This window comes from Lontra canadensis, unplaced genomic scaffold (assembly GCF_010015895.1).
Source record: "Lontra canadensis isolate GAN:19392208 unplaced genomic scaffold, GSC_riverotter_1.0 scaffold186, whole genome shotgun sequence".
In the NCBI taxonomy this organism is placed as follows: domain Eukaryota; kingdom Metazoa; phylum Chordata; class Mammalia; order Carnivora; family Mustelidae; genus Lontra; species Lontra canadensis.
Window position 1 is genome coordinate 1718606 of NW_022631180.1, and position 27945 is coordinate 1746550.

The 27945-nt window shown below is 57.1% G+C and overlaps 2 protein-coding genes across 2 annotated transcripts in view; both read right to left on the reverse strand.

Moving 5' to 3' along the window:
• Positions 1-2289, reverse strand: part of LOC116860883 (tenascin-X-like) — a 7519-nt gene extending 5230 nt beyond the window's left edge. The window contains exons 1-2 of the mRNA XM_032847192.1: positions 1899-2289; positions 1238-1513 (exon numbers count right to left, since the gene is read on the reverse strand). Coding sequence (XP_032703083.1) covers positions 1238-1505 — 268 coding nt within the window. The 5' untranslated portion in view covers positions 1506-1513; positions 1899-2289. The remainder of the gene's footprint in view (positions 1-1237; positions 1514-1898) is intronic.
• Positions 2289-27940, reverse strand: LOC116860932 (tenascin-X-like; the record flags this gene model as incomplete). Its single annotated transcript, XM_032847268.1, has 17 exons — positions 2289-3136; positions 3547-3849; positions 3980-4288; positions 4820-5128; positions 5388-5675; positions 7129-7428; positions 8597-8899; positions 11789-12121; positions 13584-13889; positions 14239-14529; positions 16272-16565; positions 17607-17975; positions 19116-19865; positions 20670-20933; positions 21131-21287; positions 25638-25753; positions 26263-27940. Coding segments are annotated over 17 exons (6837 nt in total), but the record flags the coding sequence as incomplete, so codon positions are not given.
• Between the last annotated feature and the right edge of the window lie 5 nt (positions 27941-27945).

Sequence of the window (27945 nt, forward strand, 5' to 3'; positions counted from 1 at the left end):
ACCGCAGCCCTGGCGCCTTCTGGGAGGCACGAGGCTCTAGGAGAGGGTCCCTGCAGTGTGGCTTCCATCTGCCCAAAGGAAGGACAGCCAGCAGCTCCATCTCTCCTCTGGAGGCCACTGCCCTCACTCCTTCCTACCCCCACTCCCTCCCTGCTGTGACCAGGGTGCAGTAAATGCATAAAAGATCACCTTGTGACATAGGGCCCCTGGTGGGGGTAGAGAAGGGCCTTAGTTTCTCCCTGGCCCCCTGAGCAGGGATGTGGCCAGAGCCCAGAAAGGCTCCCAGCGTGTATCTGGGTTGTCAGGGAGATATCCCTAAACCTTAAGAGCTGGGCTGGCAGCCAGCCAAGCTGATGGGCTCCCAGAGCTTGGCCATGACCTCCCCCTCCCTTGCTATCAGCCTGGGTCGTCCTTCTACCCAGTTGCCCAGCCCTGCACTACTAGTCCTGGACCAGGGCAGTGGGGTGGGGCAGCACTGGGAGAATGGAGGGCAGAATGCAGAAGAGGCTGCCCCGATGGGGATGGGTGCTGGCTGATAGGGTCAGAGAAGCCTACATCCACTCCCTACAATGGGAGGTAGGGAAGAGAATTAGGCAGTCTCAGGGTACCAGGCCCCAACTGACCATGTGCTCCATCCCCATCTGGCCAGGGTGACTCACGGTCCTGGGAGTAGGGTAAGGGTCAGTGACCCACCTCCACCCTTTCCTCAGGGGGCTGAGTAATGGGCACAATGACACCAGATTTTTCCATAGTCTTTCTGCAGCCAAACCCTTCCATATTTTCCACCTCCTGCCTCAGCTGGGACAGAAGCAAGAGGATGGGAACATTTATGGAGTGCCAATCCGTATTTATTATGCCTACGCAGGTACAGAAACTGCGGTTCAAGGGAAGGAAGTGGCTGTCCGTGGCCACACCACCAGCAATTGGAATTTGAACACAGGTCTGCCTGGCTCCAAAGACTGGATTCTTTTTATGACATCAGCAGTCAGCGAATGAAGGCAATAATGCCTATAACATGCTTAGGAAAGTGTCTGGCACACGACCGAGACTCAGTAAATATTTGTGGGGTTTTTTTGTGTTTTTTTTTTTTTTTTTAGTAAATATTTGTTTTTGCTGTGGCAAAGGCTGAAGGTAGGAGAATAAAGGCTGGAGGCATGGATAGGTCGGTGGGGGGTTGGCTCTGGGGGCACAAGAGAAGGCAGCTCTAGAAAAGGTGGGGTGCAGTGCGGGGGCTCACCTGTGGTACCATCAGCAGAGATGGGGCCCAGGCGCTTCCTGCCTGCCAGCCCGTAGAGCAGGAACTTGTACTTCCGGCCGGGCTCCAGGCCGGGGATGGTGACCTCGCGCTGGTCTGTGGCCACGGGCACCACGCGAGGCTGCCCGTCCCTGTCCTTGTACTGGATCACGAAGGAGTCGAATTCACCTTCAGGGACCATCCAGGAGAGGGTCATGGAGTCTGGAGTCACGTCTGTCACTGTCAGCTCCCCGAGGAGGGGAGATTTCATGTCTGAGACTGGAAAAGAGAGAGAGGTGTATGGAGAGTGACAGAAATGGTGACAGGCTGGCAGAGCTTCCCCAGGGTGCAAGGGCTCTGGGAGCTGGTTCTGGGAGCTGGGAGGGGCTGGCTAGGCCACATGGCAGTAAGTGGGACAGCAGAAGGATGAAAAGATGAGCCAGGAAAGAAAGCAGCGTCTCTCAGGATGGAGGAAGAGGAGGGAGAAGGATGAGAAGGGTAAGGGGGGTGCTCTGGACATAGGAAATAAGCAGGTCCACAGGCCCTGAGGTCTGGAGTGTGGAGCGCGGCAACAGGAAATTCTAACTGTCAGCACAAGGGGGCGAAAGCGCACTCAGGAGGCTCTTATGCCAAAGACGGCCTCCAGCCTCCAGCCCTCACTCACTTGTCTTTGCCTCTGCAGACACTGGGCCATGGCGTTTCCCATCCCGGAGGCCAAAGAGCAGGAACTTGTACTTGCGGGCCGGGTCCAGGCCCGATACTGTGATCTCATGGAGGTGTCCGCCCACAGGCACCGCCTGGGGCTGCCCCTGCACATCCTTGTACTGGACCAGGAAGGAGTCGAAGAGACCCTGGGCCACTGTCCACGAGAGGCTCACTGTATCGGAGGTCACAGCTGCTACAGCCAGCTCCCCAAGGCGGGGTGCTACAGGAGGCTCTGTGGGTAGGAAGCCTGGAACAGAGCAGAGGAGGCTGAGGGGCCAAAGGCAGGACCCTTCAAAAGAGAGGGAGTGCTTTCCCCAGGCTATGAAATAAACGTTTTGTAGCAAGCTCTTCTAACGTGTTTAATGTGTCCCAGACATGGCTGTAAGCAGCTCACACACCAGCACACGTATCCTCACACAACATATGAAGGAGATGCCATTGCCATTAGCATCCCCATTCTGCGTGGATTTGAGGCACAGAGAAGTTAAGAAATGTTCATGAATTCATACAATCACTTCGTCTAGAGCAGGAATCAAACCAGAGAATCTGGTCCTGCAGCTGCATTTGGAGTCAGTAAAATACTCGGGAAGCCTGAGGAGGCCATATATGAAGAATGAAGCAAGATCAAGAAGACAAGTACAATTTATGAAGCACAGGTACACGCCAACAGACGGAGAACGCCGTCTCCACCATCCTCACTCAACTAAGGGATGACACAGGACCATTAGTGTCATAAGAGAAAGGAGAGGCACTTAAAGGACCATCTCTGAGGTGCTGAGATCCAAAGGGGGGAAACAAGAGAAAATGGAAGGAGACCTTGGGCACAGGGTCCCCGCCCACACTCACCAGTGATGCCCACGGTGGACACGGGGCCCTGGCGCTGCCCGCCGTGCAGGCCATACAGGTGCATCTTGTACCTGTGCCCCGGCTCCAGGCTCCCGACGGTGACCTCGTTCTCATCACCCCTGACACGCACCACCTGGGGCCTCCCATCCCCGTCCTTGTACTGGACAGTGAAGGAGTCGAAGTGGCCCTGGRGGAYGGTCCAGGAGAGGCTCAGCGAGTCTGGGGAGGATCCTGTCACCRTCAGCTCCCCCAGGAGGGGCTCCTCGGRGGGCTCCGGGGCCTCTGTGCTGGGTTCTGTGGGGCTGGGYGTCTCCTCCACCTCRGGGAGCRCTGSGGTCTCTTCCTCTGCRGCTGAGAARGACAGACAMAGAGCAGGTGAKGCAGRAGCYSCAGGAGASGGCCTCAGGTCTTGGGAGAARGATGGARAARCTGTGACCASGGCCRGGGGCCCCCAAATTWAGCTCAGMRAAGSCCAYCCTTGRGGCTGGGTGGGYTCRCTCYGCYRACATCTCACAAACATGCCTGGGAGCCTACAGGGYCAGCCGTTGGTACCCTGASCAGCCAGCAGCAYAGCTCMCRGAGGCYCCWCTCTGCACGGGAGGAACCCTCTGTCCTCAGGGAGCCCCCGGGGAAGGAGGGAGGCACAAAGGGCCCCATGGCTCAGCCTCAAGCATGGGGGCCTCCTGCACCCAGTCACCCATCACCTGAGAGAGGGAGATCCTCCCACTGGCCCCGCCCTGGGGCTTCCACCATCCACTCACCTGTCACCCCAATGGCAGAGACTGGGCCCACGCGCTGGCCACCGTGGAAGCCATATAGGTTCATCTTGTACTTGTGGTCTGGCTGCAGGCCTGACACCGTGACCCCCTCCTCATAACCCGGGACGCGGACAGCCTTGGGCTGCCCGTCCCCGTTCTTGTACTGCACCAGGAAGTGGTCAAACTGGCCCTCGGGGACGGTCCAGGAGAGGTGCAGCGAGTCGGAGGTGGCGTCGGTCACGGCTAGCTCCCCGAGGCGGGGCTTGGTGGGAGGTTCTGAAGGTTCATCTTCCTCTTCCCTTGGGGCTGAACAGAGACACGAGAGAGAACAAGATGGACCTGAGAGAGGGGCCGGGTGACCTTAGGGAGTTTGCTCTCCTCTGGGCTCTCCCAGCCACTTGGAGGAAGGAGCTATAGTAGAGTTCTCCTTGGTTACCTGTTAGGGCCTCGATGTGGGCAGGACCCACACGCTGCTGGCCACGGAAACCGTACAGGTTCACTAGGTATCTGTGTTCAGATTCCAGTCCAGAGAGGATGACATCATTCCGGTCACCATCTATCCTGACCACTTGGAGTTGCCCATCTTGGTCTGTGTAGTGGACCTCGAAGGAGTCATAATCGCCCTCAGTCTCGGTCCAGGAGAGATGCAAGGTGTCTGGTGTCGCTTCCTCCACAGTTACCTCCCCTAGGCGGGGCTCAGGCCCTGGAGGACTTGGGGCCTCGGCATCGATATCTTCTCTGGGGGCTGGTTCGGAGAGACAGAGATGGGTGACTGGTCTGTCTCCACAAGTCTCTCCAGTGAGAGGGAAGGAGGGGAGGAGGTGAAGGCTAGAGGTCAGTAGTAGAAAGGACCAACTATGGAACACGAGGATGAATTCCCAAAGCATTATGCTAAGTGTTAGAAACCAAGCACCGAGTATGTATTATAGGAGTCTGTTAAGTGAGAGGCTTACAAAGGCAAAAGTGTAAGGAGAGAAAGGAATTAGTGGCTGACAGAGGCTGGCATTGGGGGAACTGATGGCAAAGGGGCATGAGGAAATGGGTTCTGGGGTCAACGGAAATCTTTTGTATCTCAATCGTGGTAATGGATTCATGACTTACATATTTACCAAAACGCATTGTTCATATAAAATTGTATGTGAATTATGCCTCAATAATGCTATCCCTTCCCCTAAAAGAAGGGAAATAAGCAGTTCAGAAACCCCCTGGCTCGGTCAGACCAGGAGAGCTGAAGCCGGAAGGCGGGGCAGTGACTTCCGGCCACAGCCTCACTCACCAGTCAAGGCGATGGTAGAGATGGGACCCACACGCTTGCCCTGGTGCAGCCCGTACAGCAGCAGCTTATACCTGCGGGCTGGGTCCAGGCCAGAGACGCTGACCTCCCTGAGGCTGCCCTCCACAGGGACCACCTGGGGCTGCCCGTCCCTGTCCTTGTACTGGACCACAAAGGAGTCAAAGTGGCCCTCAGGGACCGTCCACGCGAGGCTCACAGAGTCTGGTGTCACGCTGGTCACCTGTAGCTCTTCCCCGAGACGGGGCTTTGGGGGGTGCTTTGTTCTAGCATCGTCCACACCACTCCTGGGCTCTGAGAGGGAGACACAGAGAAGGCGGCTGAGCTGTTTCTGGTAGTGGGTGACCTCAAAGGGCAGGACTGAGAGGTCTGGGACAGGGCTTTGCCATAGCTGAGTCCTATAGGGCTAGTGTTATGGGACTGTGTGAGGAGAGTAAGTACTGTGATGGAAGCCAGCACAAGTGACTACCCTCTTCCCTGGCCCGGCTGGGTGCAGCCGCCAACCCCAGGGGAGCTCCGGGAGAAGAGCTTGACCCTGCGGGGATGCCCTCACCTGTGGTGCCTTCAGCAGTGAGGGGGCCATGGCGCTTCTTGCCCAGGAGCCCATAAAGGAGGAATCTGTACTTGCGACCAGGGTCCAGAGGGGTGACGGTGACCGAGCGCTCGTGGCCTCCCACGGGTACCATGTGGGGCCCATCTCTGTCCTTGAACTGGACCACAAAGGAGTCAAAATGGCCCTCGGGCACAGTCCAGGAGAGGTGTAGTGAGTCCAGGGTGGGATCTGTCACCCACAGCTCCCCCAGGCGGGGGGGGGCCTTGAGGCTGGCGTCACCTTGGGCAGCTGACAGAGAGGAAAGATTCTTGTGTTTATTTTTTTCCAGAATGACTCTTTGACTGCTTCCCACTAGAGTTGGAAAAACCCAGGACTGCCCAAATGATCAGTGCTTCCCCAAAATATTTCCATCACCCTCCCATCTCTGCCACCATCCCCAACTGTCCCATGCCTCCCTCCACTTAGCCAACAGGACATCTCTGGGGGAAAAAAGAATCGCTAGCTTCCTGCTTATCTTATTCCTCCTGCTGTCCAGATTCTTCCCACTTCTTAGAGACTATGTTCCTATCAGGGTACAGCTTGATTTACTTATTTCCTTTTACCAAGGAGCCTACCCACTGTGATTTGCCTGGCCCCTGGGGAAATCTGAGGTCCTAAGGACATCGGAGGGGGCACAGGATCCCTGACAAGTATACACAGCAGATGAGAAAGCAGGATGTTATGTTGGAGGTGGCCCTCTTAGGGCCTGGTGGAGGAGTAGGGACTGTCTACTTGGTGTGGGGAGCAGGGGAGGAGGAGGGGAGCTCACATGGAGAAAGGATCTGGTGTCTGCCCCAAAGCCATCCTGAGGCCTGAGAAGGAGCTGGCCTGCTGCCTTCTTGGCCAGTGAGGACGCTGACAGCATTGTTATTGCTAGAGTTTTCTGGCATCAGGGAGCCCCCAGGGGCAGGGGAGGGCCTGGACTGAAACCCAGGAAAGGGGCACAGCTGGTCTGGGCCCGAATGGGCCTGGCTGGGCCTCCAGCCCTGGGCTCCTCTGCTTCCCAGTTTTCGAGGCCCTGGGAAGAGGGCACAGGAGGAAAAGGGCCCTCCAGGGAAGGCAAAGAGGGGATCCGATGGGCCTGAGCCAGTAGGATAAGAAAGAGGGTGACAGCAAAACTCTCAGGAGGTGAGGGCTACACAAAGCTGAGGGCTGCAAGGCCCAGCAGGTGGAAAGGGCTCCTGACTCCCTTGGGCCTCCCCCAGCACTCCCAGTCTCCCATGTCCCACCTTCCAGGAAGGGTCCTAAGGGACTTCCCCCATTCAATAGCAGTGAAAATTATGAGAAGAGAGGAAAAGTCAGTGGGAAGCGCAGACCCAGGACCTGGCCCTGTTTTCCTGGTTCTCATTTGCCCTGAACCAGGTCAGCAGTATGGCTTTTTTTTTTTTTTAAAGATTTTATTTATTTATTTGACAGACAGAGATCACAAGTAGGCAGAGAGGCAGGCAGAGAGAGAGAGGAAGGGAAGCAGGCTCCCTGCTGAGCAGAGAGCCCTATGCGGGACTCGATCCCAGGACCCTGAGACTGAAGGCAGGGTCTGAGCTGAAGGCAGAGGCTTAACCACTGAGCCACCCAGGCGCCCCAGCAGTATGGCTTTTTAAACAAAACAGAAGAGGTGGACACAGGGAAGACAAGCAGAAGGAGAGAGACTAGGCAGTGTGAAGAGGGTGGGCAGACTGCTGGGGGCTTGGGGGCCTCTCACCTGTTTTTGCCTCTACAGAGACTGGGCTGCGTCTCTTCCCATCCTGAAGCCCGTAGACCAGGAACTTGTACTTCCGGCTGGGCTCCAGGCCGGGGACGGTGACCTCACGCTGGTCTGCGGCCACGGGCACCACATGGGGCTGCCCATCCCTGTCCTTGTACTGGACCATGAAGGAGTCGAATTCACCGTTGGGGACCGTCCAGGAGAGGGTCACGGAGTCTGGGGTCATGTCTAACACTGTCAGCTCCCCCAGCTGTGGCTCCTGGGGGGACTCTGTGGCTGGGGCTGTGGGGAGGGGAGCTAGAATCCAGAAAAACACAGAACGTGGCTGAGACCTTGGGCAGGAAAACACCCGCCCCCAACCCTGAAGGGCTCCTGGGTTCCCAGGGCCTCAAGGGTCCTTGAGCTAGATGAGACACAGTCACATTGATATTTTCCCTGACCTCTCACTGAAATGTAGCACTTCCTCTGGTGATCACTGTGGTGTCAGCATACCTAGGACTGTGTTCATGTCACCTTAGAATAACTGTGCAAACTAAAAAGTACGTTTACACTCTTCCCTCCTTTGAAATGTGGGTAGGTTATGACACATGCCCCAAGACTTATTATTTAATGAACTGATAAAGAGTTCCTGTATTACTAAGTCATAAACTTGAATTTAAAATATTTTGATAATTGAACATCAGTATAACTGGTTTCCTCTCTAACCTTATGCATATACGTTACAGATTTTTTAAAAAGATTTTATTTATTTATTTGGGAGAGACAGACACAGCAAGAGAGGGAACACAAGCAGGGGGAGTGGGAGAGGGAGAAGCAGGCTTCCCACTGAGGAGAGATCCCAATGCGGGACTACATCCTAGGACCCCAGGATCATGACCTGAGCTGAAGGCAGACGCTTAATGGCTGAGCCACTCAGGCACCCCTATGTTATAGATTTTAAAGCCCTGCTTTGAGAGGGGTCCATGGGTTTCATCAGACACCGTGGTAGAAAAATGGCAGCAACCTGTCCCCAGGGACCCAAGAACAAGGGCCACTTCCAGGAGAAAGGAAGGCTATAGCACTCAGGGCACTAAGGGCTTCTGAGAAGAGATTCAAGGGATGTGTGTCATTGAAGCCCAATAGAAAAAGAACATCAGGGGAAAGTGTTGGCTATGGCCAAGTCACAGCAGGGTTTTGAGAGAAAGGAAGGGAACAGCTGTGGACAATCAGGGGAGACAGAGTCAGATTTAGGTCAGATGGAAGCAAGACATTCTTGCCTGAGGGAGAAGGCAAAATGGAGAGGGACTGGAGGACAGGGAAAGTTCTAGCCTAGGGAAGAGGCCAAGGAGTCAAGGAACAGACTACTGTGCCTGTGACCTCAGGAAGGACCTATGGAGGCCTGCCAGGCAGAACCTGAGAGAGTGTTTGTGGGATGGGGGATTCTGGGTAGCCAGGGATGTGAGCTGCCTCACCCCTGCTCACTCACCGGTCACAGCTACTACAGAGAGGGGGCCCATGTGTTGCCCATCATGTAGCCCATAGAAGTTCATCCTGTACTTGCGTGCAGGCTCCAGGCCGGGGATGGTGACCTCGCGCTGGTCTGTGGCCACAGGCACCACCTGGGGCTGCCCGTCCCTGTCCTTGTACTGGACCACAAAGGAGTCAAACTGGCCCTCGGGGACTGTCCATGCAAGGCCCACGGAGTTGGGGGTCACATCGGTCACTGTCAGCTCCCCCAGGCGTGGCTCCAGGGGCGGCTCTGTGGCTGGGGTCTCTTCTGGGTGTGGAGCTGAGACAGACGGTGGAAAGCAGTTAGGAAAAGCTCCTCTTTCCCTTGTTAGTAATTACGTCTGTTTTTGTAGCATCCACGAGTTGTCCTGATGTAGAACTACACTGATTGGCGACGTCTGCCTGGCCACGAGCCCTCACTAAGTTCCCGCCAGGACCTGAAGTTGTGCTGGGGTTGGGGAGGGGTGTCACCGAAACCCTGGGAGAGTGGCTGAACTTCCACCTGTAGGTCACTGGCTCCAAGTCCCCTACCCCAGGACCTACAGACTCGCATCTTCCTTGGGTGCTTGGTCTGTGTCTCAAACTCATGAAGTCCAAAAGCAAGCTCAGGGACTGCCCCCCACACCTGCTTGGTCATGACCTCCCCACCCCAGCAAAGCCACCACTTCATCCTGGGTGTTGTCCCCGAGTCCCCCCACACTCTAAACCTAGCCGGCTAGGAAGGTCTGTTGGCAGGACCTTCAGAAGCCAACCCCCCTCGCTAACTCCACTCCACTGCTACCATCTCCAAGCACCACTAGTCCCACTGGGCTACATGGGTCTCCTAAATCCTCTCCCTCCTCCACCCTCCCCCTGCCTCTGATCCCTGTTGACCCATTAGTCAGAGCCTGTTCTCGCAATGACTTCCATCTCACTCAGGGCAAAAACCAAGTCCTTACAATGACCTCTGAGGTCCCACGATCACCTCTCACATAGCTGCTCTCCATTCCAGACGTTCCTGGCTTATCCACAGAGGGTCGGGTCACTTTCTTCTGCCCGGGATATTCTTCCCAAAGGTGCACGTGCCTTGTCCTGTCCTTCCCTCGGCTCTAACCTCAGGGAAGCCCTTTCCCACCTCCTTCCCACCAATTCACCATCTCACCTGCTGGACTTTTCTCCAGGGCTCATCACTGTCACAGATGGTACCACAGACAAATGTGGGCAGTCTGGTGTCTGTTTCCCTCTACTAGAACATGAGCTCCCAGTGGGGGTGCTTTGCCTTGTTTACTGCTGTGTCCCTGTTGCCCAGCACATGGTGGGTGCTCCACAAACATTTGTTAAACTCATGAGTGGTCTGCATGACTTGGCTGGGACAGGCCCAGCTCGGGACCCGGTGGGCCCCACCATGCAAGAATCAGCTAAGTCTGGGGGGCACTCCTCAATAGTGACCAAACATGGAAGGTGGTCCCCAGAAGTAAGACAGTGGAGGTGGTGACGGGGGCGGGTGGCTCCCAAGAGTTGCTTTCTCTGGCTTCTGTGGGAGGATAAGATCAGGCTCCAGGCAGAGGAAAACCTGTTTGGGAAGCCTCAGAAAGACAACTGAGTCTATGTGGGGAGGGCAGGGATGAAGGCAGCTGAGGGGCTAGGAGTGGCCGCCATGTTAGCAAGCATCTACTAGGAACCAGGTAGCAGGCCTGGCAGTGTTTCATGTTCCTTGCAGCTCTGATCCCTCCTGTCCCATCCACTTCCGGCTCACTTCTGTCCTGTCTGTAAGTCTTCCCGTGAGGAAGAGAAATGGTCTATCACCATCAAACGAGCCTGACTGTTGTGGCTTGTCTTAACCGGAAAAAGGTGGAACTACCACTACCCACGAACATGGCGCTCCCCAGGCTGCACTGGACATCATCTTTTTCTTATTAGAAGTGTTTCTAACTGGCCTCTCATCCTGGCAGTGGTAGAGCACATACCGTGGGCCGGGCACAGCCCCCTGGACAGCTCAGCAGGCTCTAGCTACCCATCACCTTCCTGCTCTGACAATGAACGTCATGCTCCATCACGAAGCTGAGAACCAGGGGAGCCATAAAGAGAACTCAGTCTGTCAAATACCTGATCTCCATTTTCCTTTACTGCACTGCCTCAGTCAGCACCCAACACAGTCCGTTCTTCCCTGGGGGCCAGGGCCAGGGACTCACAGAGCCCAGTGTGGCCGCCTGGGAAAGGCAGCAGACAGAGGGGCACCTGAAAAGAATCCTTGGCAGCATATCTGGGCTTGGCATGAGCCTCCCACCCTGCTTCTTTGGGCCCACAGGACAGTAACTCAGGGTGGCTTTCCCTTCTCCTTAATCTCAGAGCTACTTGAAGAATGAAAAGAAATGAGTAGAAGGTTCTGGAAATTAAGCCAGCCAAGTCACTGTGAGGTTGGGCTTTGTGGAAGTACAGGAACCGTGTTCTGAAAACCCATTTCTCTGCTTTTAAGTTTTTCATCTTTCCCCTTATAGTAAAAGATGTTTTTGAAAAAGGTGTGTCTTTGAGTAAAGGGAAAAGAGACTGACACCCCTTGCTATAGCCAAGCTGGGCAGGTCAGCAAGAGAGTCCCAAGTCCCAGTGGCCTGCCTCGGTTCTGGCCCCTGGTGCTGAGACTCTGGAGAAGAGATTCTGGGCTGGGTCCTTTGTGGTGCTCTAGAGGAGATGGAAGGGATGTCCCTTTTTGCTATAAAGTAACTCACTGGATGAGCCGTAAAGAAACTTTCCAGCTGCACTGACAAACAGGCTGATGTCTCCTGCTCATCTGATTAGCTAAGCTGCAGAACGAGCCACAGGGGGCACAGCAGACCCAGACCAGGGTCAATTATAATCCTCCTTATGGCTACACCAACAGCATGTGTGTTCTGTGCCTGACCCTTTCTTAGTGCTTCCTGTCTGTTAACTCATTTAATCCCCACTACAGTTCTGCAGGATGCCTGTTACTATCCTCCTTTTGCACCTGAGGAAACAGAGGCACAGAAAGTTTAAAATTGCTCAAGGTCACAAAGCTGGCTATAGCCTGGTCCCCAGTGAACTGCTCTGTCTGGGTGTCCCCCAAGCAATGAGGGGGTGGTCATGCTACCATGCAGCAAGGGAGAGCCATGGCCTTGGGGAAGCTGGGGGCCACTGAGGGGAGGAGAAGGAGGCAGGCTCCTCCCACACTCACCGGTGACGCCCATGGTGGACACGGGGCCATGGCGCTGCCCCTCGTGCAGGCCATACAGGTGCATCTTGTACCTGCGCCCCGGCTCCAGGCTCCCGACGGTGACCTCGTTCTCATCACCCCTGACACGCACCACCTGGGGCCGCCCGTCCCCGTCCTTATACTGGACAGTGAAAGAGTCGAAGTGGCCCTGGGGGACGGTCCAGGAGAGGCTCAGCGAGTCTGGGGAGGATCCTGTCACCGTCAGCTCCCCCAGGAGGGGCTCCTCGGGGGGCTCCAGGGCCTCCGTGCTGGGTTCTGTGGGGCTAGGCGTCTCCTCCACAAGGTCCTGGGGGGCTGAGAGAATACATAGGGGATACAGGCTTGCAGTGTGACTTGCTTTGTTAGTTGATTATGACAATAAAGTACATTCAGCAAACAAAGTCCTCAAGCTGTAGTCTTCGGGGTTTGGTAGCCTTTGTATTAGCCATTCAGTAACTCAGGACGCTGGGACAGGCCCCTGGCCCCTGTCAGTACTGCTGGAAGGATTATATTGCTGGCTTCTGTTGGGTTGGGCTCACGTCTGAGAAAGGAGCTGAGATGGGAACAGAGGAAATCCTGAGGAATTTTCTACTGCATCCATAGACAGTGCTGACCTCTGGCAATCAAGGGGGCCATAAGGCCTCTTCCCATCTGCCTTCCTCCCTTTCGGCTCCAGCACCCCCACAGGGTTTTTCAGCAGCCCCACTCCACTTACCAGGACACCAGACAGAATGTGCCCTGGCTAAGGCCTCCTCAGGCAGCCCTGTCCCTCCTTCCACTTCAGACAAGGGTGGGAGAAAGATGTGGGGATGAAGGGGCTGGTGAGAGCCGTGCCCTTCCCTGGCTGCATCTAGAACCACAGCCCCAGAGGCACCTGTCCACCATCTTCACTGAGGTTCCATGAAGAAGGGAGACTGGCTTCTGTGACCCACTCCCTGGTCCATGGAGTACCACCAAGGGGACAGAAGATCGAGGAGGGAGCAGGCAAGGCTGGACAAAGTAGGGAGATGAGAAGAAAAGGATACTGGGCAGGGAGAAAGTCAGGGAGAAACAGCAGCTCACTCCTGAATAGCAGCTTTGATGTGTCAGGCGCTATTCTAAGCATGTATGCTTGTACACTGATTTAATTCTAATGACCCTGTGAAGCATATACCATTATCCTCATTGGACAGATGAGGAAGCTGAACTTCAGAGAGGTTCAGTAATTTACACAAGGTCCCACAGGTCGCAAATGGCAGAGCTAGGCTTCAAATACAGGCAGTGGGATCCAGAGCCTGTGCTCCCAACCACAAGGCTACACAACCATGGAAACGATGCTGACCAGGGGAGGCTGAAAGGGTGGAGGAATGAGGGCCCTTTGCCCTGCTCCCGGCTGGCTGGGAGTTAGGGATCTGCGGGTCCTGGATACGGTGTCTTCATGCCAGAAAGAAGCTGGGGGAAACGAGGGACTCTTGTGCCTTGGATCCGCAGGCACTGAGCAGAGCAGCAATGGTGGGAGGGTGCAAGCAGCTGGTTGCGGGAGCCAGAAATGACAGCCACCCCAGCCAGGCCGGGGTGGAGGTGCTCCAGGTGTTCAGGGTGGGAGAAAATGGGACCTATTCTTGGAGATGGAGAAGCAGAGCCGAGAAAAAGGCCAGGGGCTGGTGGCTGGATGAGAGGTCCTGGGATGTGGGGCGCTTGGAAGGATTGGAGCCCAGAAGGAGAAGGTGGAGGGAGGTCTGAAGGAGCCCCCAGGCAGGGTCATGCTCAGAGGGAGGCCTGGGTGGCCCTGACTCACCTGTGGTGGCCACCACAGACACAGGTCCCACACGCTGCCTGCCATGAAGCCCGTAGATGTTCATCTTATATTTCCGGTGGGGCTCCAGGCCCGGGATGGTGACCTCGTTCTCATCCCCCCTGACAGGCACCACCTGGGGCTGGCCCTGTGCATCCTTGTACTGGACCACAAAGGAGTCAAAGGAGCCCTGGGGCACGGTCCAGGCCAGGCGCAGGGAGTCTGGGTTTGCCTGAGTCACTGACAGCTCCCCCAGCAGGGGCTGTGCTGGGGACTCTGGGTGGAGGGACTCCGCTCTCTGCTCTGAGGCTGAAATAAGAGGATCCAGTGAGGGCTGTGCTGGCAGCCCCAGGTTGGTGTTTGGGGTTTGGATGGGTCGTCATACCTGGGGGTCACTATTAGCATTAATTAGAAGTGCTGAACTCCTGGGAAGTCTGGCACAGTCAGGGTATGACACATCCTCTGGGCCTTGGGGGCAGCTGAATGGGATGGAAGGGACCCAGCAGGACGGGGGAGGCTGGCTCTCCCTCAGCCTGGGAGTGGGGCCAGGATTCAGAGTCAGCCATCACACTGGGAGGCCCCACCTGGTTCCTGGCTGAGGGCAAGTGTGGGGAAGGTTGGGAGGGGTCCCATGGGGGCAGAGGTTGTCACCACTCACCAGTGGTCCCATCGGCTGTGAGGGAGCTATGCCGCTTCTTGTTGGCAACCCCAAACAGAGTGAATCTGTACTTGTGGTTAGGGTCCAGCGAGGAGACAATGACCGAGCGCTCAGGCCCTTCCACGGGCATCACTTGGGGCTGTCCATCCCTATCCCTGTATTGGACTATGAAGGAGTCAAACTGGCCTTCAGGGACAGTCCAGGAGAGGCGCAGTGAGTCTGGGGTGGGATCTGTCACCCACAGCTTGCCGAGGCGGGGTGGAGTCGCTGGGCTAGGATCACTCTGAGGCACTGGGAGAGAGGTAGAGAGAAAGGAGGAACACAGGTCAAAGAAAGAGGGGTACTCTGTCTCCCACATAGGGATGCTGTGTGAGGTTGTGCAGGCTGTTCACTGCACAAAGGTGCATGATTGAGGGAGCACTAAGGGACTGAAATCCAGCCAGCCTCTGCTTGCCAAGCTGTGTGCCCTGGCACAGAGTTATGCTCACCTAAGGCAAGGTGCCTTCTTCTAAATGGCACAGATGTGCCACATGGACTAGTGTGGCCCCATCTGCAGCCTAGTGAGGCGCTTCAGGGAGAAGGGAGCCCAGCCATCTCCCTCTGTGTCTCCATAGCCAGGGAAGTCTTCCAGGACAATCTCTACTGTTTCCAGTCCTAACTACTAGCTGGTTTCTCCTCCAAGAGAGGGAAGCACCATCTCTGGAGCTTTTGAATGCAGGAGAGCCTCCCACACCTGTGCTGGGGTCCCATCTCCTTCTCTCCCACCCTGCACCACCAACCCTTCACTACCCCCCACTGAGCCGCAGGCATTTGCAGGAGCTCCTCTCTTTGGCTGCTAGCTCCCTCCAGCCTCCCTCCTTGCTCTCTAGTCCCAACCCAGATTCCAGAAAGAGCCGTCTACACTGGTTGTAGCCATGTCCTCACCTCCATCAGACTCTCGATCGAGCTCCACCCTCCACTGGCAACTCTCACCAGGGCCAGCAGCGACCTCGCCACTGCTAAGTGCTGTGGACACTCTGTAGCTCTGAATCACTCCTATGGAATCTGACATGTCTGACCACGCCCTTCATTTTGGCATCTGGGACACTGCTCTCCCTGGCTGTGCCCCTCTCCACGAGTCACCCTCTCGGGCTGCCCTGTAGGCTCCTCTTCCTCTGCCCATGCCCTGAGTGCTAGCCACTGTCTCTGCTCCCCCCATGCCATCACCCTGTCTCCTGTCCCCCCATGCCCACTCTTCAGGCCTCCTCTCTGCAATCGAGACTTATGAGGGCAGCAGTGATCCCCGCCGCGGCCCCGCCATTTTCTCCCTCTCTGTGCCTTGACTCTCCTCATCTATAAATGGGCGTGCCTCACGGGGCTGCTACAGCCACTAAGTGTGTTGGCACACTTAGAACATCTTGTTAACAAATGCTCTGAAGAGGTTTATCTAAGTGTCCCAAGCTGTGCCGGTCCTCACCTCCACTGTTCCTCGCCTCAGCGCAAGGGACTGTCTGCTCTAGGAACACTGGAGGGCCTGGGCCTCCTCGTTGTCCTTCACCTCCCACAAGCCTCCATCCCAGGCAGGCCGGCATCATTTCTTGCTGGCTCTTAACTCACTTCTCCAGCAATTCTCTATAGCAGCCCCCATGTTATTTGTAAGATAAGTAGCAAATCACATCATTTCCACTTAAAACCCTTCAGAGCACCCCTCCCCCCCACTGGCCGGGGCCCTCACAGCAGCTCCAAGCTCTTCAGTCAGACACACACAAGCCCCGTTCCTTCTGCTCCCCAGGTGCCCTGCTCTCCATCCAGAGGAAATAGACGGATTCTCCTCCAGGGCCGCACTTGCTCCTGCCTCACTCTCCATGGCTCCCTCTGTCTGCACCACCCTCCTCAACCCCTCTGCTGGACCTACCACTGCTTTTCCTTCAGGATTCATCTCAGGCACCACGGCCTCCAGGGAACCTTCCTGGAGTTCCCATAGCACTGGGAAGACCTCCCTCAAGACCAAGCAGGGGCCAGGGGTAGGGGTGGGTGTGACTGCTCTCACTCACGGATCTTGGCTTCAGCCACCAGGGGCCCATGCCTCTTCTTGCCCAGGAGCCCATATAGCACAAATTTGTACTTGCGGCCGACGTCCAGGTTAGTGATGCGGGCTGAGCGCTGGGATCCCTCCACAGGTACCACCTGGGGCCCATCCCTGTCCTTGTACTGGATCACGAAGGAGTCGAACTCGCCCTCAGGGACCGTCCAGTGCAGGAGCAGAGAGTTGGAGGTTGGGTCAGTCACCATCAGCTCGCCCAGGCGTGGCTGGGCCAAGGGCTTCCCAGGCTTCGCCCCATCCCTGTCTAGAATGTGGGGGCAAAAGTAAAGCAGGTGGCCTCGACCACTGCCTCGTCCCTGGTCTCCTTCCCTCTCCTCAGCCCACTGGGTCCCTCCTTCCTGGACATCTCTGTCCCTCAAGGCCTCTACTTCCTCCCCCCCAGGCCTCCGAGAGCAGCCCACTGTTCTGCAGTGAGAGCTTTGGCCCTTCCCTTGTGCTAGCTTCCCCACCCCTCACAAGCATCCCTCGCCACATCAAGAGCTCTGGGGGAGTTTTGGATCCCCCCTCCAGGTTGTTCCTGAGTCAGAGCTTCCTCACTGCTGCTCTGGAGCAGGTGGAGACTCTCCGTCCACTTGGACTTTTCTCTCCCCCGCCGCCCTCTCTCCTAGTGCTGGATCTCACCTGGAGGAGCAGGCAGAGCAGAGACCGAGTCCCATAAAGAGAGACCAGGAGGGCAAGTGAGTGTTTCACTGGTTCCACCAACCTCATCCATCTCTGAAGCCCTGCTGGCTGGGAGCGCCCTACTCTAAGGAACCTCCGTCCCCAGCAGAAACGGGCTGGAGCAACCATGGAGCACTGTCCACTGCAGGCCAGCCTCCCAGGGCAGGGGGCCACTGTCCTAGCCTACCCAGTGTGGGGGTGGAAGGACTGTGGGGAAGGGAAGGGGCAGAGGGGGCTAAGGGCTGGTATCCTCAGGGCTGGAGGCCTTCCCACGCCTAAATGCAGAGATCTATGAGTGACCAGGAATTGGGGAGGATACAGGGCAAAGAAAGCTGCAGGTGGAAAGCCAGAAGCCTACAGCCTCTCTCTCGGACTCCCAGTCCCAGCCTCTGACTTTTCTCCTCCCATCCTCTTTTCCCCTGCCCCGCACCCCATCCTTCTTCTAAGACTCCCTCCGTTCCTCTTTCCTCTGAACCTTCAACTTCAACCTTCTCTCTCCTTGCTCTTACCATTCCAACCCAAACACTAGCCCAACCCTTCAGTCCCCATCCCACCTCTGAAGCCCTGATGGCCCAGCCCCTCCCCCATCCTCAGGACAGTGAGCTGAGCAGAGTTCAGGATATACCCATAATGCTTTGGTAGATGAGAGGGGCAGAGGGCTCGCCCTCCGGGGGGACCCCACGAAGTGACAGCTCATAGGAGACTCCAGGAGGGGGTGAGGGCACCAGAGCCTGGCGGACGTCCCCTGGCAGTAGTTCCTCATGCACTCCTGGCCCCTCGGACACCCGAAGGCGGAGCTGGAAGTGGGCAAACGTGTCAGGCTGAGCAGTCCAAGCAACGCGGAGCTTCCCTGTCTTGTCTCTGCCCAGCACCCTCAACTCTCCCAGCTCCTGGGGACGTTGCTGCAGTTCCGGGGCCTGGACCCCTTGAGTCGTGGAAGGGCCCGAGGGAGGAGGCTCATCAGTGGCTCCCAAGAGGCCTGAAGGAGAGGACCCTGGGAAAGGGCAGGGTGAGAAAAACAGGAGGGTTGAGAATGAGAGAGAGAAAGGAAATCCCAACCCCCAGGTTCTGCCTTCTAGCCTCTAAGAGCCTACAGACCTGCCCTCTTCTGCTTCTGAGTCCACTCCCTGGGCCACCTCATCCTCCCAGTGATCTACCCAGTCCTCTCAGTACCCCTGTCAACCACAATTCTGAACAGTTAGGCCTGCAGGCAATAAATAAAAGCAATAAAGCCGGCCATCCCTCCCCTTACAAGGGGACCTCCAGCCCCCACAGACTTCCATGTCCCTCCCTAAGCACATCCCCTCCCCAGAGGGTGGTGGTCGTGGCTTCCATTAGTGCTGCAGTGAGAAGCCTGGAAGAAAGGAGGAGATGTGGTGTTAGGGAAGGCAGATGCAAGGGAAGAGTGGGTACTGAAGAGAGAGGGAAGAGAGAGAGAGTATGTGTGTGTGTGGGGGGGGTGCATCCAGCTCAGGTGGCATCTGGGCCCTGGCGGGGGGAAAATATATCCACAACCCTCCCTAGGGCAGCCCTCCCCTGAGCCCGGCATCGTTCCTGTGGAAGAGACAAGCATGACGTGAGCCAGGAGGTCTGGAAAGGCAGCTCAAGAAGCAGTGGTTTCAACTCTCACAGACACAAGCTGCCTGATGGCTTCAAGGCCATCCCCACACAGTTTTGATGTGTCCCTTTGAGGTCAAGGCCAAACTGTGGAAAACAGTAACCACTGACCACAGCCTTCAGCCATCCTCACCACAGTGAGTCAGAGTGGGGAAGTGCTGGTTTCACTGGGTGCTCCACTCACACTGCTCCTGTGAATTTTCATAGACCCGCCTCCTTCCCCCAAAGTCCCTTCCACTGCCCAGGATGGCAATCCCGCAAAGTGTCTGAGGAATGCTAAAGACCAGCTCTCCTTGGCCCTGAGTATCCCTGAGGCCCCTGGGGTGGAGATGGCTTCTAGAGAAACAGGAGGGCATGCTTTGTGCTGGGGTCCCCTGGAGCCTGGACCAAGAGGTGTGGTGGGGGTGGAGTGGCGGTCTGAGCAGTGAGGCGGTGGGAGGCACTCTTGGATGCAGACTCCAATGGCAGGCGAGGCTGGGCAGGGGATGGGTGATCCCGTGGCCCCAGCCCATGCTACCTGTGGTGGTGATGAAGGCGTAGGACTTGGAGGTCTGCCCTGCCCGCACCCCGTGGACCTCCACGTGGTAGGTGGTGCCGGGCCTGAGGTCAGGTAGGCTGACGGTGCGCGTGGTGCCCGGCACGGTCAGCTCCCCGCCAGGGCCCTCTGCCGGCGGCTGGGGCCGCCAGCGCAGTACCACGCGCTCGAAGTGGCCGCGGAGCCCGTCAAGGGACACCAGTAGTGAGCCGTCGGCGGAACTGCCCAGCACCTCGGGCTTGGGGTGGCGGGGCGCGGCCACCCGGTCGACGCCTTCGGGCGAGAGGCCGTAGATGCCCTGGTTGGAGTCCCGCTTCCAGGTGCCGGGGTCGGGGCTGGCGGTGGGGTGGGGGCGGCGGGGCGAGGGGGCGGGGGGGCCGACGGGGGCGGCGGCGGCCCGACGCCGCTGCAAGTACTCGTGGATGTGGCGCGCCACGGACGCGTAGGTCTGGTTGGCCCGCAGTGGGTAGCCATGAGCCCTCAGGTGGCGCTCCAGGTCTTGCACAGTGCCACGGAAACGGCCCAGCTCGCCCGTCAGGTTGCCCCACGCCCGCCGAGGGGGCTGCGGCAGGCTAGGCTCAGGCCCAGGCTCCTCCTCGCCCTCCTCTGCGGGCCGCGAGGGCCGAGCGGGGCGTGCGGGGCGCGGGGGTCGCGGGGCCGGAGACGGCCGGGGACGGGGCTTGGGGGACGGGGCTGGGGGGCGCACCTCCGGGTAACTGTAGTGGCCTGGTGCTGCCGGGGGCAAAAAAGGGGGAAGGGGAGAGCAGGTCAGTGGCAGCCCCTCCCCACGGCAGCCCCTCCCTCCGCCCCCTTGCCCCCGCACCCCCGCGGGAGCCAGAGGCCTCTCGCCTGTGCCCCAGCCCCACCTGGAAAGAGAACCAGAGAAAGGAGTCAGTGTCCCGGGAGCCCCTCCCCGCTCGCCCTCCAAGCCCGCCACTGTTGGTGCCCTAGAAAGAAGAGAGAAGCCAGCAGGTGGGGCCCTGTGTCTGAAGGAGAGAAAGGGGAGTGGGAGGAGAGAATGTGAGCTACTGCGAGGTGGGCGTCCCTCTGTCACAGGAAAAGAAAATAAATATCCATCTGTTAAGAGACCTTGAGGATTAGTGGAAAATCACTGCTCTGAGACCTAACTTCCCCAAACCCCAATCTACAGTGCCCAGCAACGCCGATCTCTGCTCTGCCTGATTCCAGTCCCTACAAGGGCTGACCACCACCGTGAACACAGGGCTGTCCCAGTGCCTTGTTTCAAGTGCCTGCCGCCCCAGCTGGTGGGTCAGACAGCCTCTCCTATTTCCTGCTTCTCTGGGGGCAGAGGGGCAGGGGCAGCTCCTCCTGTGGTCCAGCCCGCAGCCTTCCTGCAAGACTCCCAAGTCCCCAAGGTACCAGGGCAGCCATCACACAGCAAGGCCCCAGCAGGTGCTTTCCAACACACCCCACCAAGGCACGTTCAGAGGAGACTGTGAACCCTAGACATGGGCCCCCAAGGAAGGGGCGGCTGTACAGAGAAACGGAGCCTTGGCTAAGCCTGGCCAGCCATACCTGTGTTGGCTCTGACAGAAGCCGGGTAGCTTACTGCCCGGCCCCGCTCCGCCGTCACGGTCACTACATATTCCACGCCTGGCATCAGGTCAGTCAGCACTGTCCCATCTGCCTCTGGGGGCACTTCCAGCCGCACCCTCTGGTTGCCAGCGCTGACATAGGACACCACAAATCGGTCCACTTCTGCCTGGGGTCGCAGCCAGCTGAGCTCCAGTGTGGTTGGTGTCACAGCCACCACCCGGAGGTCTTGTGGGCCATCAATCACTAGCCAGATCAGAGAGATGAGGGGTCAGGGGGGAGTCTGGTCCTCAGTCACCAGCTTTCCCTCTAAGAGCTCTGTCCCCACCCCACCACTCCCTTCTGCCTTCCTGGGGTTGGGACAGGGGCGGGGCAGATTCCTAGCCACCCACCCTCAAATCCAGATCTCCAACCAGCACCCCGCCCACAGCCCCAGCTCTCACTGGTGGTGATGGTCTTAGAGGCAGGAGGGCCCCAGCTAGTCCCTCGAAGGGCACGGACTGTGACCTGGTACTCCTGACCGGGCGCCAGTCCTCTCTGGTCATAGGCTGAGGCAGAGCTGGGTACCCGTGCTGTGAATGGGGGGCTCACCCCCTCCGTCTGCAAGAAAGGAGCACCAAGTGGATCAGGGCTCGTTATCTCACCCCCACTACCCAGTCTCCCTTGTGTCTTCTCTCTCCAGTTCCAGGTGCTGTCCACATGGAGCTGTGCGGAGCTGGTTCCTATACAGCTGGAGAGCATGGACAGTAGCAGCAAAAACGTCTAAAACGTTCAGTATCTACCACATGCTGGACTAGGCAACTTACACATATGAACTCACTTAATCCTCAAAATAACCTTATGAAGGAGGTCATGCTATTCCCATTGGACAGATGAAGAAACTGAGGTACAAAAGGATTAAGTAACTTGCCCAAGGTCCCCACCACCAAGAACGTGGCAGGGATTCGACCCCCCAGGCAGTATGACCTCACAGCCCCCTCTCACAGGAGCTACCTTTTAAGCTGGTTCATCAGCTGTTTGTCCGAATCTGCCCATCACACGCCAGGATCCTCCCCTGGGCTTTCCCCACGCAACCCTGCCCACCTTGCCTCCCAAGGCCACTCCTGTCACAAGAGATGATGTCACTGAGGGACGCACCTTCCCAGTCTCACTTCCTCCCCCACAGACCCTGCCCCTGGCTGGTAACGTGGGTGTGACCCCTGTTCATGACATTTCCCTTTAGGCACTTCTCTTGTCTCCTGAGCAGGGCTGCAGGCCCCTCAAAAACAAAGCCTATCTGCTCTAAGCCTCACAAATATGTTTCCCAGTTTTGTACCTGGCATCATGCTAGGCATGATGAAAGAAGTATCCTGCCTCAGCTCATGTTCTAGTAGCTAAATGTATGGCCACATCTTAAGGTGCTCGGATCCCTCCCCAAATCTCTGAGCCGTACACGCCTGTGAGAAAATGACTACCCTCCAAGGGCACATCGAAGGTATTATGATTTATCCATGGTGACCCCACCAAGAATATGCCAGCCTCTGCTCCAGGCAGGGTCTTCTTGGAGGGCCAGCCACTGGGAAATAGGAGGAATGGACATCTGCGAGCAGTCTAATTGCCCTGAATTTCACTGGGCTGTCTAGCTAGGACAGTTAATAAGGACGCTCTGTTCTGCTTAGCTATGTTGGCCGTGATGGGGACACCTCCATTCAGCCAAGTAGGATTGGAAATTTCAAAAGGTACTCTCCTAAACCAAGAATATTGTGGGGAAATCAACACAGTAAATACCAAAGTATAAAACCAGATGAGAGGCCACGTAGACTTGAGGATGAAATAAAGCTTTGTCAGAGTTCTGTTGGCTGAAAAGTTTTCCTGGGCACACAGGCCCCCTCTTCCTCTCCTACTCACCCTGCCCTAGGATAGTCCAGCCTAGGAGTCTCAACTGAAGGCCTGTGAAGTCCTCATCCTTGCCAGAACGTTCTCTTTCGTTCTCTCTCCCCTATGCCCCCAACCCAACCTGACACACACAATTACCCCCCCCCCCGCCACATACACATCCCTTGGGTGGTCCCTGATGATGTCTGGTCCTTCCAGGGAGACAAGCCCATCTTGAGTTCTCCTTCTCCCTCAGACCACGTACGTGAGCCTTTTAGACACCTCTTATTCCCTCCTAAGATCCATTTGGGAACAAATCCCTCAAAGTCCCACATTTGTCATCTGTCTGGTCTGAGACAGTCTCTCTAGGCAGATGCTAGCTCCCCTTGCTGACAGCCCGGCCACTTCACCGATTATCCTTGGTAAGTTTCTAACCCCGTTCTCCATACCAGTGTCATGGTTCCAGGTGGGGGCACCATCTTGGTTGGGCTCTGGAGCTTACCACACCCTCCTCCCCCTTTCAGACCAGACCCCAAACACAAACTTTTCTGGGGCTACGAGGTCTTGTGTCCCAGTGAAAGCGTGGCACAGCCCAGGTTCTAGGCTGCAGAGTGCCTGATCCTCCTCTTCAACTGACCTTCAGTTACCTTTTGCTTTCTCTCACATTCAGAGAAGAACCAGACTTTTTGCAAAATAGCAACATTCCTTGACTGAGTGGCCTTCAGGCTTCTGGTGTAGCAGAATCCCCTGGAGGACTTGTTACAGTTCAGGTTACTGGGCTCCAGCCACAGAGCTCCTAATTCAGTAGCTCGGGCTGGAGTCCTGAGGTCTGCATGTGTAACAAGGTTCCAGGTGAATCTCATGCTGCAGGTGCAGGGAATACGTTTTGAGAACCACTGAGTCACAGTAGCCATGCCACGTATGCAGGGAGAAGAAGGAATGTTCCTCTTCCGTGTTCTGAAGAGCATTCCAGTGACTAGGTGTGTCCCTTTGCCAGGAACAGCAAAGGGCTGGGCTTTGAGACAGAAATCCTTCTGGAAAAGGGAAATGGTTAGGTGGAGATAGGCTTCTGAGAAGATGGCAGTGCCAGAGGACAGCCAGCTACCGATACACTCTGTGCCAGCAGAAATGGACAGAGCGCGCTGGCCAGGACAGGAGGCACGATCCCAGGGGCCAGCCACAGAAAGCTTAGAAAGCTGTCGGAGGGCCAGTAGCACAGGCTAAGGTGCAGTGCAAGAGGGCTGTCTGGGGTCCTATCTTACAGGGGTGTTTTCCACATTCGGGTTCAAAGAGAACCCAGAATGTGACAGAGATAAGCTGAGCTGGACACGAGCCAACTAGACCCACACTTGGCACCTGGAGAGAGAGGAAGCCTAGGGCTTCGGCTGGGAAGACCCATTGCTTGAAAACACCCAAGGTTGGGTTCCTATCTACTAAGAGCAGAGGACAATGCTGCCTTGCATGCTCTTTCTCTCCCAAGTGTTTATTTTAATTCTTTTTTCCCTGAAGTTTCTTAGGAAAGTTCCTTTTAAAAGTCCCAACCTCTCAAGATCAGAACTATGTCAATAATATACACACAGAAGAAGAGAGTGGGAGAAACACTTAAAAATGTTAACAGTGCTTGTTTTAGTGTGAAGCAGCCAAGAATTATTTGTTTTTTTTTCTCTAGTTGCCAAATTCTTGTCTTGTGATTAAATTATTTTTATAACAAAAAACAACTTTTTTTAACAGAAGGAAAAAACCCAAGCTCTATTGGTTGTGCTGCAAAGTAGGGACTTCTGCCTCTGCTTCTCCCAGCCAGTGAGGAGAGACAGAGCCTAGTAGGGGTCTGGTCTTGGGGCTATAATAAGAAGACTTGGCATGACCAGGCCAGTTAGCGTGGGGATGGCAGCCAGCACCTCTGAGCTGTTCTTTCTGTCCTAGAGCCCTCCTAGGGTTTAGGCCCTGGGAGTTATTCATTCTTCCAGAGTTTTGGAGATCAGCCGTGATGTTTGTGTGAAGATTCAAGAAAACATGAGTTAGACAGTAGAAATGTCATATGATTGGGAACTGGGAGGCCAAACATATCATAAAAGTCCAATCTGCATAAAAGGGGGCCTCTAGTGAGAGGCCACAAGGCTTTGTCCTTCGGGTGCTCCCAAATATTTTAAAAGCGATTTGGAAGGAGACACAGAGAATGCTTTGCAGTGCACTGATGACATAGAGGCAGGAGAACCAGTTCATAGACTTAAATTATTGCAACAGCCTAGACAGCTTGGCCTAAACCAAAAGAGATAACACTGAACAGAGCCACATGCAAAGGCCTATATTTAGGCTAAAAAAGTGTACAGTTCAATGTCATCTTTTTTCTTTCTTTTTTTTCTTTCTCTTTTCCTCATTTATATTTTCTAAAGTGTCTATACAAAGCCTATATAACTTTTATAATAAAAGTCACTTAAAAAAATAAATATGATCAAAATAGCTCACAGTTTTTGTGACCACAAGTTAATACACATCAACTCTGAGAAAACTGCCAGGCTCTCCTGAGTTAGCCAGGAGAACTACTGGACTCCTGTCTGCCCTCACATTTTGGAGGCAAATGGAAAAAGCATGAGGCACTAGAGGAGGGAACCCAGGAAGTGAAGAATTCAGAGAACAAAGCCTTAGGGAAAAGGGGTGAAGAGAGCAGGGGAGTTGGTCTGGAGAGAACGAAGAGTGTGGTGATGGCTGATGTCTCCAAATACCTGAAAGCCTGTGGCGGAAGCTGTGGGGGAAAGCAAAGGCGACATTCTGACGCTGGTGGGGGCCCACCTAGGGCCAATGGACAGATGTAGAATGGGGCAGCTCTAGATGGTAGAAAGAACTACCAGTGATGACCAGGAACAGACTGGACAGCCTCAGGAAGGGCAGAGCTCACGGTCACCAGAGGTCATTCCAGCAGCCGTGAACTGATGCTGTACAGGCCTTCTGGACCCAGTGTGGGGTGGGATGAGGAGGCCTTCACAGCAGCTTCAGGAGTCTAGCCAGTCTGGACTTGGCCACTGACTTGAGGCTTGAGGTGAGCACTCTCTCCCCTCTGAGTCCAGCCCACCCAACCTCCTGCAGCTTAGCTCTCACCGTGGGAATGAACTGAATTTCGTAGGCATCCACAGTGCCAGGAGCCCTGGTCCACTCTGTCCGAACCGTTGTCTCCTCTAGGAGATGCATCCTCATGCCCTCAATGGCTGGAACCTCTGTCCAGGAGAATGAGATACGGAGATGTGGTTAGTCCAAGGCAGCCCTCATCCCCCACCCCTACCATCGGAGGCCCCAGTACTCAGACCATACCGCAAGATTGATCCCAGTTCCTGCTCCTCTCTGGAGGTGATGCAAAACTGGCAGAGGCCTGAACAGGCCCTGGGGTCTCCTTCACCTCCCCCCCTCAACCGCCATCTCCAGAAACACAGAATCTTCGGAAAAGCAACTAAAGGAGCCCCCAAGCTGCTCATCAGAGATCTGAAAGCAGGGCCTGCCTGCTGGCATGCCCCCGGGGTTCTGCGGCCCCTAGTGGACACCGGCTCTCTGGCTCCTTGGACTGCCCCCCTCCACACAAACATCCCTCCCCCTCCCCCCACTGCTCAATAATTCACCTCCTTCCCTCTTTCTCAGGGTGCCTGGGCTCCTAGGCCTCAGGCTCAGGCCTTCCCACTGGCTCTGGTTCCCAGGCCCTGACCCAGGGTATTGGGGAAGGCTGCTTGCTCACCTTCCCCACAGTCCTCCCCTGCATAACCATCTTGACAGACACAGCTGCCCTCACGGCACTCTCCCCTGCCACGGCAGTCCCCGGGGCACGTCTGAATGGCGCAGTCAGGTCCTCGAAAGCCCTCCACGCATACACACTGGCCAGCGCGGCACAGTTCCCGGGGCCCACAGCCCCCAGGGCAGGCGCTGGCGGGAGGCTCTTCCTGCCCACAGTCCTCGCCGCTATAGCCCACGTGGCACACACACACTCCCTGCACACAGCGCCCCCGGCCCCGGCAATCCGCTGGGCAGGTGCGGGTAGCGCAAGAGGGGCCGGTGTAGCCTGAGTTGCACATGCAGCGCCCATCCTCGCAGCGGCCGCGCTGGTGGCAGTTGGAGGGGCAGGTACGGAGGCCACAGTCCTCGCCGGCGTAGCCCTCCCAGCAGGTGCACACGCCGTCCTGGCACACGCCATGCTGACTGCAGTCGCGGGGGCACCGCCTTATGCTGCAGTCCTCCCCCGAGTAGTCATCGTCACACAAGCAGCGCCCGTCGTGGCACTGGCCGCGGCCGTGGCAACCTCCTGGGCAGCTGCGCACACCACAGTCCTCTCCCTCGTAGCCCGCGTTGCACACGCACACGCCATCCTCGCAGCGGCCCCGCCCGCGGCAGTCCCCAGGGCACCGACGGCTCCCGCAGTCCTCGCCCGCGAAGCCGGGGTTGCACACGCAGCGGCCGTCCACGCAGCGCCCGCGACCACGACAGTCTCCAGGGCAGGCGCGCGTGCCGCAGTCCCGACCTGTGTACCCGGGCCAACACACGCAGCGGCCACTCTCGCAACGGCCCCGGCCGCGACAGTCCCCGGGACAGCTGCGCACGCCGCAGTCCTCACCGCTATAGCCCGCGTTGCACACGCAGACGCCGTTCTCGCAGCGCCCTCGGCCCCGACAGTCGCGGGGGCAGGCGCGCGAGCCGCAGTCGGGCCCCGTGTACCCTGGCCAGCACACGCAGCGGCCGTCCTCGCAGCGGCCCCTTTGGCTGCAGTCGCCTGGGCAGCTGCGCACTCCACAGTCGTCCCCGCTGTACCCTGAGTCGCAGATGCACTCGCCGTCCTCGCAGCGCCCGCGGCCCCGGCAGTCCCGCGGGCACGTCCGGGTGCTGCAGTCCTCGCCCGCGTACCCGGGCCAGCACACGCAGCGGCCGTCCACGCAGCGTCCGCCCTCGCCACAGTCCCACGGGCAGCTCCGCGAGCCGCAGTCGTCGCCGGTGTAGCCGGGGTCGCACACACAGCGCCCGTCCTCGCAGCGCCCCCTCTGACTGCAGCCCCGTGGGCAGCTCCTCACCCCGCAGTCGTCGCCAGTGTAGCCGGGGTCGCACACGCAGCGTCCGTTCTCGCAGCGCCCCCTCTGGCTGCAGCCCCGGGGGCAGCTCCTCTTCCCACAGTCTTCGCCAGTGTAGCCGGGGTCGCACACGCAGCGCCCGTCCTCGCAGCGCCCCCTCTGGCTGCAGCCCCGGGGGCAGGAGCGCTGGCTGCAGTCGTCCCCGGAGAAGCCCGCGCGGCACACGCATACGCCTTTCGCGCAGCGCCCACGGCCGTTGCAGTCCCCGGGGCAGGAGGGCCAGCCACAGCTGGGGCCGCTGTAACCAGGGAAGCACACGCAGCGCCCGCGGACACAGCGACCCTGATCGTTGCAGTCGTCTGGGC